The sequence below is a fragment of the Podarcis liolepis genome, assembly GCF_965112155.1.
Source record: "Podarcis liolepis genome assembly, chromosome: 11".
Lineage (NCBI taxonomy): Eukaryota > Metazoa > Chordata > Lepidosauria > Squamata > Lacertidae > Podarcis > Podarcis liolepis.
In genome coordinates, this window is record NC_139565.1 from 1,110,789 (window position 1) to 1,125,231 (window position 14,443).

Consider the following 14,443-nt stretch of genomic DNA (forward strand, 5'->3'; position numbering starts at 1 on the left):
CTTCGCTCCAGTCCTTGCATAAATCACTCTTAACTGCACTCCTTATCTCCTTCTTGACGTACAAACAACCATAACCTGTCCCATTAAACTTTAATTAGTTTAATGCTAATCAAATGTCCAGTGCGCTTCTGATACCACAATGTCCCATTACAGCAGAGCATTTCGCACAGCGGCTCAAGAAGGGCTGGAGAGTCAGCATCTTTTCAATAAAGGAATCTTGGAGCAAGCGGTTTGGAACTCAAATAAAAGGTTTATTTACACAAAACAAAAAACCCTGGTGAAGAATCACACATTTCAGCAAACACGTCCCAAAAGAAAAGGAGAAGGGGGAAAAAAGGGGCAAACACAGGAGTGAGTTGACTATTTATACAAACTCACATTCCTGGAAGCCTAACGACCTTCAGCTGCTCAGTGATTAGAGCGTCTTGACTAGAGCTTCTTAACCCTTTAATACCAACAGCAGGCCAGCTAAGCTGTTTGCTGTTCAGTTTCTGTTCCAGCTTACAAAATAAAGAGCTGCTTTGGAGAAATCGCTGTGTCGTCTGCCATGTCTACCCACTATTCAACAGAAACTGTTCTTAACCTGAAGCACCACTTTAGCTAATGCGGCCTCCCGCTGCTGTCGTGCTGCCGGAGCACAATTTCTGTTCTCATCCTGAAGCAAAGTTCTTAACCCAAGGTACTATTTCTGGGTTAGCGGAGTCTGTAACCTGAAGCGTATGTAACCTGAGGTACTTGGTTGACAAGTGGGTCCTGAAAGAATGAGTAATAAGTTGAACCAATTTAAAAACATTTGAGAAGAATTCGGCACGAGCGGGGGGGGGGATCTAAAAAGGAAGTCAGTCCCCTCCCTGATTGTAAACATGCTAAAACAAGGACTGAGAAACCAAGATCGATTCAGAAGCTTATTGCTGACAAAAAATATCAATTCCACGATGGGATACTACAAGAATTGCGCTGGAGGAGAAAAGTCGAGGGTGAGAGGGAAAAGGCAACCCCCCCCCCCGGGAACCGGGGCGATTCGGAGAACCTGGCGGAGAGAGATGGAGAATTTGACAGCTGTCAAAGTAGCTGTCAAATCTTGAGAATATAAAGAGGACTTTGTTATAAGTATTTTGTTGGTAAATTTTGTTACAATTGGATATAAAAATGGATATAAAATGTCGGGGGGGAAAGAAACAACAACTTGACTTTTGGATTAGAGGATACAAAGTTACTGCAACCCCCCTAGAGGGGCTTTGGGACATTACAAGTGGCGTATGTGGAAAACTACTCCGGGATGTGTACAGGTCTTATCTCCTGGGAAAGCAGCCAAACTGAAATATTGTTTTGTCTACAGAGGTGACAACACAATGGAATTTTTCTATTGAAGCAAGGTAGGAACTGGACGTAAGTTTTTGTTCCTGAATAACAAACCTCTGTAGATATTAGATTTCGGAATAAGAATGGTTTTGCAGCTGAACAAGACAGAAACCTGAGAAAGTAAGAAACAAAAGAGCAAAGGACCAACTACGCCACGGAAAGAACAATGGGAGGAGCAACTACGATCAAAGGAAATCAAAGGCCTCTATTGGACTGGATTTTTGAAGTTAAACAGCATCAAAACAAGCAAATTTAAAGAAAACCGGCAAGATGGATTGAGGAAAATTTGGCTGTGGACTTGAGACCTCCAGGCCGACAGCATACAGACTGATGGACATGGGGAATCTAAACCGGGGAAGGGAGGGGGAATTTTAGAATCCAAAGGCTATGTAACCAACTTCTTGAATCTTCTTCTATTTTCTATCTTTTATCTTTCTATATAACTTGGGTATTTTGATCTAACATGTGTTGGGAAAAAAAGAAAGAAAAGGGGGAATTCGTGGAAGGAAATGGGGTAGATCTTGGGGGGAAAACTTTTTCTCTATTCTGTTAAAGATGAGGAGTGGTGCTAAGATTGTAATTTAAATTGGCTAATAGGCGCAATATATTAGGTTTAAATTGGGAATGAGAACTTGTGGAACCAACTTAGGGAAAGGGGAATACAGTCGGGAGGGGAAGGAGGGAGTCCCAGAAAGAAGGTTATGAAAATAAGGGTGTAAAATTGGTCTTTCTTTTTCTTTCTTTTCTTTATCTTTTCTACTTTTTCTATTCTGTCATTATTGGAAATTTTAATAAATATGATTATAAAAAATAAAATAAAAACATTTGAGAAGTACTGGTATTATGGTTAAAGTGTTGTCCTAGGACTGGAAATACTAGTATCAGACATTGGTCCAGTATTTCTACTGCCTCACCAGGACCAGATTAAAAAGGAGGAATGTTTACATGGCTTCACTCAGCAGCTTCATGTAGTAGTTGCCACAGGGGAAATGTAGACTCTGAAGGTGGAAGCCGCCTGACCCCATAGAGTCAGGAAGGAGGGAGCAAAAGGCTAGGGGAGAGCCGTCCCCGGACGGGGGCTGGTGGTGGGGAGTTGGGGGCACTCCTCACTGTCTTTGGTGCGCAGAAGTCAAGGGTCTGGCTGGGCCCTAGAGAAGGGGGATCAGTGGGGTGAGAAGGAGTGGCAGGGGTTTGGGGAGATTGCGGTAGGTAGGTATCAGCTGTGCAGAAAAACCTGTCTGGTGGGGGAAAGCAAACTCGGACTCTTGTTTTTCGATTGGAGAGGGGAAGATATTTCAGATCCCCTTTAGTGTCTCTCACATCCACACACTCACATTCATAAGGAAAGGGGACCTTTGGGGTCACTTTGACTCCTGCTCTGTGCACCTGGATCTTCTCTGGGTGGGATTCTCTTTTACACACACAAATACTGGGTTCTCCTGCATTTCCGTGCAGTGCATCTACCAGGGACAGATTAAATTTAATAAATATATTAAATCTATTACCAATTGTGTATATTAAATAATATTGACTATGTTGTGAACACTTTAATTAATGATATGGAGCTGCCTGTATACTTCTGTGCTCAACTCATCCTCTAAATCCTGTTCTTCTTTCTGGAATTCAAAGTTCTACCGCTTTCCTAGCCTCCTCTTTGGCAGGGAGGCTCAGAGCAGAGATCCTATTACAGTATTTTGACTCATGCATTGTAGGAAGGGACACATGTGTGTACTCAACACATTTACAAATTGTAACCATGTTTTCTGATAATTTAATATAACCTCTGTGGAGGGAAAAACAGTATCGTTGCAGAAGTGGAAACCCTGATATTTAAAAATTATTCTACATTGTGTGCATACGTGCAGTTCATGTTTCTGTTTGTGATTTGTTTGGTTGTGCCAACTGGAAACTCACCGATTTTGTCCTCACATCATAGATTTTTTTCAAAAATCAAACGAGAAGACACATTAGATCACAGTAGTTTTCAGATACTGTGGCAGGAAAGAACAAGAAAGATGGCTGAAATAGCTAGTGTGGGTATCCTAGGAGACCCGGGTTCAAATCCCCACCTATGCGTGAAGGTCACTGAGTGACCTTGGGACAGTCACCACCTCTCCGCCTGTCCTGCCCCACAGGAGGGTAACATGTGTGCCAGCTTGAGCTCCGTGGAAGAAAAGTGGGATAGAAATGTAATAATAAAGAAATAATGGCTAGGGTGTTGGGTCTGAAGAAACATAATGAAAGGGCAAATCACTACATTAGCTTCAGTAAGAATGGAAATGATTTGTTGCAATAGTTTCTCATTTGATGTTGAATATATCACAGAAAGCAAGATACGGTACTTCATGCGGTATGATTAAATGTGAGATATTGTTCAGCTGTCATGCTGCATTAAACTGAAAAGACTATGCAGATTTAGATCCTCTTGAGAATTTGTAATTTAATTCATGTGATTGTTCATTGGCAAGTTTTTGAGGAACTGCTTGCTTGGAGACCAAGGGGCCAACAGAAATAATTCATGTTGGCAGGTCATCTGCAAGATACATTAACCAGTTGAAATGGCAAATGGAAGTATGTAAAGTCAACATTTGAACAGCCCCCACCCAGATTCAAAGTTTTTACAAGGTGCACAGGGATTTCAGTTCCATCTGTTATAGATGAAGCAGCAGAATAATTGCAGAGATTGTTCAGATGCTGTTCAGAAAACATATTTATAATTGTATTTGTTGCCTCTTGCAAAAGGGCTTCTTGCTTCAAGCATAAAGCTGTCAAGTATCAGTGGAAGAATTACTACCTACAGTGGAGTCTCAGCCAGCAGACTTTGGCCTTTAGAGTGGACGCTCGGGTTGCAAATGTGATCCGTGTGGGATGCACATTCACAACCCGCAGCTGCGTGTCTGCGCACGCGTGGGTTGCGATCCAGTGCTTCTGCACATGTGCAAAGCGCGATTTAGCGCTTTTGCGCATGTGCAACCACCGAAACCCAGGCGTAATCTGTTCCGGTACTTCCGGGTTTCGGTGGTCCGTAACCCGAGAAAACGCAACCTGAAGCGTCTGTAACCCAAGGTATGACTGTATTTGCCAATTCTGCTACTAATTATCCTAAAAAAGAATTAGCTTTCTGGTTTGTAAAATAGGAGGGGGAACAAATGGTCTTTTGTTAAGGTCTGGCATGCAATTAGCATTATTCACTTGCCTACTGCCTTTCAGATAGTACATGGAAAAGAAATTTTTGTTTCCAAATACATTAACCCAGCCCTGGAAGCAATGTTTATTCTGCTTCTAAAGGCTACTTTAGATTATTCCCCGTGGTGGCTGTGTTCCCATAACATGCCATTTGTGTTCAGAGGCTTACCACGGATGGAAGATTTTTTATTTATAGGAGTGGAGAAACTCCCCCTTTCTCCTTCAGTTGTTTCATCTTTTAAGTATAGGGTAAAACTGATGAGGTAGCTCCCCTCACACCAATGTATTGATCTAGTTAAATTGTATAGAGTCCATCTTACTGTATTTCCATTCCGGAGACCCAGCAATTGCTTCACCTGTCTGCCCATAAGCTTTGCAATCTTATACTATTGGCTTTAATATTTATATGTTGTGATTAGTGATGTTATGAGAATACATGCCCCCATGTATAAGACGACCCCTATATTTTGTGACCGGGGGGTCACCACCGCCAGTCGCTCTACAGCCTGCACACCACTGCAAATTGGACGCATTGCCATGGCCACCAATCATATGCATGGTCGCCACTCAAAGCCCACCTGCCCGCTAGACGCAGCCACACACGCCTCAACATCCAATTGCCATAGTTGCAGCCAATTGTCAGCAGACCTTGCCGCAGCAACCAATCACAAGCCGAATCGCAGCTGCCAATCTCCTGGCTGCTGACACCAATCGCCCAACCCCCCCATGCTATCTGTGTGTAAGAGGACCCGCTATTATTGCCTATTATTGCTAAGGAAAAAATATCTACACTGAAAAATATGGTAATATTTTGGAGAATATTCTCAATTAATGAGAATATTAAAGAATTTTCATTTAAAATAGAATCTTCATTTTAATGCACTGAAAATTATATAATAATAATAATAAGTTTCATTTATACCCCGCCCTCCCCAGCCAAGGCTGGGCTCAGGGCGGCTAACAAGCAATAATAAAAACAAGTTGAATGAATACAACTCGAAAAACAAGATTAAAATACAACATTAAAACATTAAAATACAGCCTCATCACAGGAGGAGAAAGGAAAAAAGAAAGAGGGGGAGGGAATCAATTGACTCCAAGCCAAAGGCCAGGCGGAACAACTCTGTCTTACAGGCCCTGCGGAAAGAAATCAGATCCTGCAGGGCCCTGGTCTCATGAGGCAGAGCGTTCCACCAGGCCGGAGCCAGAGTTGAAAAGGCCCTGGCTCTGGTTAGGCTAATCTAACTTCCTTAGGGCCCGGGACCACTAGGGTGTTGCTATTTATGGACCTTGAGGTCCTCCGTGGGGCATACCGGGAGAGGTGGTCCCGTAGGTACGAGGGTCCTAGGCCGTGTTTATTCAAAAACATGTTTATTCATGGGTAAACTTGTTAGGATGGCAACCAAAATCTGTACAGATACTTTTATTCAATGGGGCAATGCAGTGAATTCACGTTCTTTGATTTTTTGCACCAAACTTGAAATTGACTCACATTAATCACTAAGCCTGCCACTAACCGTATATTTTCCATCAACTTTGAATTCTAATTATGTTGTGTATACATCACTGTATGGCCAAGGGTATAGCATTGCTAAGAATAAGGTCACACCAAAATAGAAAGAAAGCTGTCACACAGGGGTCGGCAACCACAAGCGGCCCACGGGGGTGGTTTTACCAGCCTCCGAGCCGCCTGTTTGGTGAGTCCCCGCACGCTGCGCTAAACCGACAGCACAGCATGGGGACTCACTTTTGCAGCACCGGAAATCAAGTCTGCACAGATGCCAGAAATCGCACGCACTCAGGCGAGGGATCTCCACTGGAGTGAACTGGCCCAGACAAGGTAAGCCTTGCCGACCCCTGCTATTACATATGGTTGAAATTACTTACACTAGCAATATTACAGCTTGACTTATTATTTACTATATTTTTTAAATGTGGGTTGTAAAACTGGTTCTTACATTAGAATTTAGTTTGTGGAGAATATTTGCACCTCCCATCACTAGTTGTGATAAAATATATTTTATTGCCGTCTGATCCTTTGGGATGAAGTACTGCCTAAAAATGTAAATAGTAAAGAATGTTTTGTACTAGAGCTAGTCAGGATTTATCATACAATCAGAAAAATATAAATGTTACTTAACATAGGCTTGTGCTGAGATGAGACTACACAGGAACGCCTCTCTTTTCAGACTAAAATTATTCAGATGTCTTCAGCAGAGAACACTAAAAAAGAAATGCAGGAAAGCTCTCTTCCTAGAAAAAGGAGACTACAAGGACTGATAAAACAAAAGCATTTAAAAAGTAACATCTTTTCTATAAATTTCAGGTGGTGTTCGTGAGCTGGTGTAGAAGCTTTTGGGATTGTGGACTAGTGGCGCTAGATGATGTGTCAGTGAGTTTAGGAAGTTGTCAAGCAGCTGGTAAGTTAAATATGCATATGGTGTCCACAGGGTTTCTAAGAATTGTCTCTTATTATGTCTCTTATAGAATTCCCTAATTAATTCCATATTTTTTTTCCAGAATATCTCACAGCATACCACAATTTTTTTTAAAGATTTTATTTATATATTTCAAATTGTTATCAGTACATTATTTTCCAATTTACATTTAACTTGACCTCCCATCTACCCCTCCTTCCCTGGTTTTCCCCATTTTCCAAAATATGCTCCATGTTGTTGTTATTCTATACCTTGCCTTCTCCAGTGTTTTCAAATATATATTTTATTGCTGATCTTACTTTAAAGCCACTTGCGTTTTAGCTTAGTTTACAGTAGTTTTTTTTAATCCTCGATTTCTGTTTCTCACCACAGTACATTATCATTGCTCAGTTAGTTGTAAAGATACAAATTAAGTCAAATAACTGTGCATCTGAGCATGCCTTTACTCAGCAATATGGAAATGATAAATGGATTCACAGGCTTTACTCATATGTGTATTGTGACATATGGGTTACATCAGTCCCAATCCATGAGCAGCACATGCATGGAAATCTCACCATTCCAAGCACATTCCCAGCCTAAACCCACACGGACACCCAAACACACCTGAATATGCAGGCGTGCTCTGTCCTGGGTGCTCTCCTATTAGTGACCTAAAATTAAGTAGTGTGGGAACAGATAAGCTGTGGCTGTCCAAGACATTGTTGGACTGAGCCCCCCTCGGCCCCCAGCCAGCATGGCCAGTGGTCCGCAGTGCAGGCTGTTGTAGTCCAGCAAGATCTGGAGCGCCAGAGATTCCACAGCTCTGAAATATAGAATACAAAATACTTGCAATCTTCTGGAGAATCCAGGGCACCGGAGAAAGAGCAGCCAGCTCACACTAATGCTAGCAGTTCATTCAGGAAAATGATGTTAGTGTTTGCTGGGAACACTGGGAACCGGCCTCTGCACCCTTGCCTCCATTGTCCCACAAGCCTGCCTTATAACTGCCTTATAGCCACATCCATAGAGCGGGATGATGTTGCTGATGAGTAATAGAATGTATTCAAAGGGAAGCGGCAAAGAATATGGATGCTTTTCTTTAGCACATTAAATTCCCATTATATCACACTTGTCATGAGACGAGCCTGCAGGGTTTCCTCCCTGTCTGCTCTGAAAGCAGGAACTTATGGAAGGCCAGAATGAACTGTGCTTTCTGCATTGTGGCAAGATGCAATTTGAGTTCTCCCATGTCAGTAATGCTTACTTTCTGGGGTAACACTTCCTAAATGTCCACACTAGCATTAGAGATCCAAACTGTGAGTAGGGGGAAAAATCCTATGCAAATATATAATTAAGGTCATATTCTTAAGTCTCCAGGACTGAGGCAAACTATATTTTCAGTCAGGCCTGCATTTTCCTCAAGTACATTATTTGTCCATAAAGTTTATTTTAGAGTGAAAAGCAGGTGTGTTTTATGGTTTAATGTTGTTTTATGTAAAGGGATCCAAAGCCATTTTGCTTTCATAATTTCAGAAAGTAGAAAACCTTGGAATGTGTCATCAGTGTTGCTTTTTAAAACTGACAAATTCAAATAGATTAATGGATACTGCAAATTTTAGGTAACAGGTAAAGTTGGTGATGACTTCCAACCACAATGCCATATATGTGTGGTATTTCAGACAGGGTTGGACCTACTTTGAACTGTAACTCTGTAAATTCTTTGTTACAGATATATTGCCTGCTTTTCCTGGAGAATGTACTTTTGAGCGAAATGAATGTGGGTTCATTCAGCAAAATAGAAACCGGAGTGGTTGGCATAAGAGAAGAGGGCAGACACCAACATCTTACACTGGACCCAAAGGAGACCACACTTCTGGGGTAGGTGAGTTAAACTGTAAATTTTTAGCTAGAGGGCATTGACTAAAATATGGAAGATCAGAGAATAAGACAGAAAGTTTTCTTATCCAATACTCTCCAAAGTATTTAGAGGGGATAATTTCTTTTATAATGTACATGGGTCAATAAACCATAGTTGCTTATTCTGCAAAGAGGACTTACACAGTTAAGAACCCAGACAAACCCCTTTAAACAGGTTTACTCTTTTCCTATTAACAAACAAAAAAGCTGATCTTACAATGTAGGTTGCTTTGTGCATTAAAGAGACCTGTGACAGATTATTGACAGTCTCATTTCTTTTTCAGTCACTTCCAATAAGCCTGGGCAGGAAAAGAACAACACTTGAACACTCAAGACATTATAAAATCTGGATTATTTATTCCAGTACAGTGGTACCTCGCAAGACGAACGCCTCGCAAGACGGAAAACCCGCTAGACGAAAGGGTTTTCCGTTTTGGAGGCGCTTCGCAAGACGAATTTCCCTATAATATTTCTCCAAGTTCAAAGAATCCTCAAGCACATTGTTAACTAATGCAATTCTGTGCAGCGATATCCATAGCACCCCACAGCTGTTCTTGCTATTCTTGGTCTCTTTCCATCTCCTGAGATTGCTATCAATTCTTATTTCTTTCAGGATTGACTGGGGTGGTCAAGAGGAGGGGGGAGAATTTTTTCCCTTGACAAAATGAGTAGCAAAGAAGAGTGGAATTGTAGCAATAGAGGCAGGAATATATGAACTTGTTGATTATTTGATGCACTTGTAGTCTGAACATAAAAAACTGCTGCCACTGATGATTGTGAAATGGCGACACTGTGAGAAAGCAATGCCTTGGTGCACTAGGCAGCTCCAGGAAAGTCTAACTGAACTGTGGACAAATTAATTCCTTATGCAGAACACGCCCCAAGGGTAGGGTACTCATTACAGCATTGATGGAGGTGTGCATCTTTTTCTTTTAAAAAAGGACATTACATGTACATAGAGGCATCCAACATGATCTATGGACAGAAGACACAGCTTGTTTCAAGGGTATTACGACGGACTGTTGGACATCAGTGTCTTACATTTTTTTATCACATGTATGGCTCTGGAACAGGGCTATTAAATGTTTATATGAAAAAGCATGGTGATAAGGACGAGATCCTCCTCTGGAGAAGGCATGGTGAACAAAGCATCACATGGTTAAGAGGCCAAATAGAATATACATGTGATAGATCTCATCAGGTAAGTTAACATTGCAGCAATGGATCCCATTGGGGATGTTTATGACATGTTATAACTCACTTTTAGTTGCTAACACACATGCTGCAGTCTTGCAACAGAGTCTGAAGCAACTCAAATGTGTGTTCCCAGGTGTGTTCCCATGCAGTCACTTTTAAAAGTAATGTGGGAAAAGTAATGTGGGAAAAACCGTGTACACATCTAGCTATTTAAACCAACACAGTGAAAATAACTCAGTGGAACAAAAATATTTTTTTCAGCTCAGTTCTCCTGATTGGCCTTGTCTGCAAGTACAAGTAACCTTTGAGTGGCCCAAGCAAGGGAACATGGTGACTCAAGTTAACAGTGAATAACTCTGAACTAGCTGATCATATAATATAGGTGGGCTTTCTTGGCAACAATGCCATCCTTGTACCTGTATGCTCAGAAGTAAACTTCATTGAGTTCCATGGTACTTACTCATAGACCTGGGATACTGCTATAATACAGACCTGGCTGGAGCCACATATGAAAGCTGAAGAAGCAGAAGGGATACAATCCTATGCAAACTTGGAGAAAGTTCAAATAAGCACAGTGGAACTTGCTTCTGTAAACATGCTCTGTATGTTGATCTAATGGTGCAATCCTAGGCATACCTGCTCCGAGGCAAGTCCCACTGAATTCAGTGGGACTTACTCCCAGGTAAGTGGGTATAGGATTACAGCCTTAACTGTACCTGAGAAGCTACAACACTGGCAAGAATAATTGGATTTTTTCTTTAAGTTAAGGTATCTATCTGCCAGGCAGTCCTAAGAGAATATGTTTAATGTTCTGGATGCAATAAAGAAATAAAGATTTCATTAAAACACATTGGCCTGGATCCTAGCTAATGTGACTAGAAGGAAACCAGTGTAAGGGGACTTTTTGTCTTCCTTCCAGCACATCCAATGGTCACTGGAGGGTCAGAGAACCCTCCTGAATAACATGGAGTGGGAGGTGGATGCTGAAGTAGGGGGGTGGGGTGGGAAGTTCCCCAAAATTCAGTAGGGTAGTTCCCCCTCCCACAGCACAAACCCTCCAGAGAGACTTTTCAGTGGGTACAGAGGGTTGGAGTGGATGGGGAAGTCCATTTGCTTGAACTTCTTTGCATTAATTAGGTCCATGGCTAAAAAATATTTCAGTTGACTGAAGAATTTCTTCTATGTATACTTTTCAAATTATTGGAAACTTTACCTTCAAAAATATTTTAAAAATTGTATTTTTTAAAAAATACAGATTATATTTGAAGCAGTTCGTGGAATATCAGTAAGAAGTGACATTGCCATTGATGATATTTTATTTCAGAGAGGACCTTGTAAAGGTAAATTATATTTACTTTAAGTTCTTCTTCACTTCATTTCTAGTCCCCCCCCCCCATTTCCTGGTGATAGATGACTATATGAACTACAAATAAAGCAGTACAGTGAGGCAGCTCCTAGTGGCACTTGTGTGTTGAATCCATGTAGATGTAAACATACCCTCAGCGTGTTGGTGGGGTGCTTCCCCAACCCTTCCAGGCAGATTTGGGGGTGCATGGCACGGAGGAGAGAAAGGAAAAGTCCTGTTGCATGAGTGAACCTCTTAAGTCAAATCCCACCTGATTCTTTTGTCAAATGATACCAACTGCTTGAAATTCCACTAGGCCATTATTTGAATGAATTTCATTATTATGGTTGGAATACTATACCCTCCTACCTGGGAGTAAGCTCCATTAAAGCTGATGTGACTTATTTCCAAATAGACAGGTATAAGTTTGCACTGTGTTTGTTTTTCAATAGTAGCCCATGTTAAAATAATTATCTATAGAATAGTATGCTACTTCAAATATTCTTTTCCTCCACCTCTAGAAACAGGAGAAACCATACTGCAATCTTCTGGTTATTCTGCCGATTTTAATGAAATTGAATACTGAGCTCCGCAGAGGCAGATGGAATATCACCTTGCTTATCTACAATAGGAACTGCACAGCTCCCTCCCTGCTCTCAGTTGTAGAGTGATAAATACTGAACTATTTTGTTAGCAGCATGAAGGTATGGCAAGAATTCAGCCTTGCCAATGAAGTTACTGACTCAGGGTTTCTCTCACTTTGTTTTTTATTGTATTTTATTTTGCATGTGACATCAGTTATTCTAAAGGGCTATTCATTTTGCACAGAGTGTGAAGTAATAGACAAATGTGTTTTTGGTAAACATTTTTGGGCACATAGTTACAGAAAGCAAAATGGACAAAATATATAATTTTTCATTGTGTTAACTAAAACTGCATTCAGTGAATGTCTTGTCTTTGGCAAATTATGGATTTAATTCTGGAATTTAGAAAGAATGGAGAAAATATTCTTAAAAACTAGTAATATTCTGTAGATCAAATGAAATAGTTTTCAATTGTTGTTCAGGAAACCCAATCACTTCAGGGACCCATTTATAAAAATATTAAGTATAACATATAAACGATCTGGGTAGGTTTTTTTGTTTTTGGCTATTCCTTGCCAAACAATTATTGTAATGAATCCATTTGTCATTCCAGCAGCTAACAGATGAACTGCTGTAAAGGTTCTGTTAGAGTGTTGATTACAATACATAAACAGTGACCTGCATACATTACAGCAGACTGGAATGCAGGTTGTTGTTTTTTAAAAAAAAATAGCCTTATAGACTTGTGCAGAATTGTCTTTATCATACTCAGCCACAAACAATCTGCCTTCCTGTTAGAAATAGATGGTGCATATTTGATTGCTGAATATTTTATATTTTATAGATATGTATGGGTGTGTGTTTTGTGTGCGCATGCACATGTATTTACATCACGTTTTTCTATAATTTGGAACAAGGTAATAAAATACAATTTAAAATAATTTCTCTGACTCCACTTAAGTGACTAGAAGTGGCTAAAATATATTTTCAAACCTCACTCATGCACTGGTAACTTCCAGACCAGACTATTACAATAGGCTACTTTTGAAAAATAATAATCTGGAAAATATAGCTAGCCCAGTGTGTGGCAGCTACTTTCTTAACTAGGGCTTGTTGCAATGAATACAGTTGTACCATGGAAGGAGAACAGAATCTGTTCCGGAAGTCCATTTGACTTCCAAAATGTTCGAAAACCAAAGCACGGCTTCTGATAGGCTTCAGGAAGTTCCTGCAGCCAATCGGAGGCCACGGAAGCCTCGTTGGACATTCGGCTTACCAAAATAGTTCACAAACCAGAACAGTCACTTCCGCGTTTGCGGCGTTCAGGAGCCAAAACATCTGAGAACTAAGCTGTTCCAAAACCAAGGTACGACTGTACTTATGTTTCAAGAACTTCACTGGCTTCCAGTTGGTTTGCATGTGTAATTCAAACTGTTGCTGTAAACTGTGGGGAGTTCTAGGAACACAAGACCAGCTATTCCTATATACGGTAAGTCTGCCTCTGCATGTTCCGAGACTGTAATGATCACTACACGGATTGGGTTTGGATTGGAAGGCTCTGATGAAGAATGAATAAACTTGGGTTAGAAAGGGGAAATTCCCATTTCTTCCTCAACTTAAGCAACATCCAAAAGGGGAGCAGGCATGTTGGCTCTATTCCCCGCTTCCTGTGGAATGGGCTCAGTAGAATCTAGGGGGAGGCTTTGAGCAGTGGGAGGTGGGGGGAAGCAGCAGCTGAGTAGGATGCAATATGGTGCCACCTTTACAGGTGGTGCAGACACCCCACCCCAATGGAGTACAGGCAATTCTCGTTTTGCACGGGGGTTACATTCCGGACCCCCACATGCATCAGCAGGGCCCATATAAAGCCTTCTGCCCTTTTAGTAACATTTTAGAGTCACTTCTGGCTTGGGCACTCATGCATCCATTGGCCACAGCTTGTATGCATTTGCAATTCTGACATTTCCACAAGTAAGAATGCCACAACTTGTCTTTAAAAAGAACTTTTCAAGCACCGTTATCACTTCCATCCCACTTACCTAGATGGAAGTAAGATCTGCTTTTGGGGTGGGAGCCTGGGATGACTGAAGGCCCTGCTCTAATGGGAAACACATAACATTTTAAGATCATACCTATTCCAGTGTAACCAGGAGAGTAACACAGCAAAGCTTCAGGATCTTCAACCTTTTCTGTTGCCAGCCATTTCAGAATTGATGGTGAAGAAAACTCCTTGCCCACACAGTTCAAAGTGAAGTGTTTCATTGCCTCAAGCCAACAAGACAGCTATTTACACAATATACATAGTTACAGGTAGGTAGCCGTGTTGGTCTGCCGCAGTTGAAACAAAATAAAAAAATTCCTTCCAGTAGCACCTTAGAGACCAATAACCAGTTTGTTATTGGTATGAGCTTTATCTGAAGAAGTGTGCATGT

General features: G+C 41.1%; 1 protein-coding gene across 6 annotated transcripts in view; it reads left to right on the forward strand.

The window, feature by feature from the left end:
• MAMDC2 (MAM domain containing 2) overlaps positions 1–12,950 on the forward strand; it is an 84,461-nt gene extending 71,511 nt beyond the window's left edge. For 4 of the 6 annotated variants that reach the window (XM_083464894.1, XM_083464897.1, XM_083464895.1 and 1 more), the window contains 5 exons: positions 6,875–6,968; positions 8,698–8,850; positions 9,827–10,086; positions 11,338–11,422; positions 11,949–12,614. In XM_083464894.1, coding sequence (XP_083321020.1) covers positions 6,875–6,968; positions 8,698–8,850; positions 9,827–10,086; positions 11,338–11,422; positions 11,949–12,013 — 657 coding nt within the window. In that variant the 3' untranslated portion in view covers positions 12,014–12,614. Of the gene's footprint in view, positions 1–6,874; positions 6,969–8,697; positions 8,851–9,757; positions 9,791–9,826; positions 10,087–11,337; positions 11,423–11,948 lie in introns of those variants that run through there. The other 2 variants (XR_014516931.1, XM_083464898.1) reach the window with 2 other exon arrangements.
• The last annotated feature ends 1,493 nt before the right edge of the window (positions 12,951–14,443 follow it).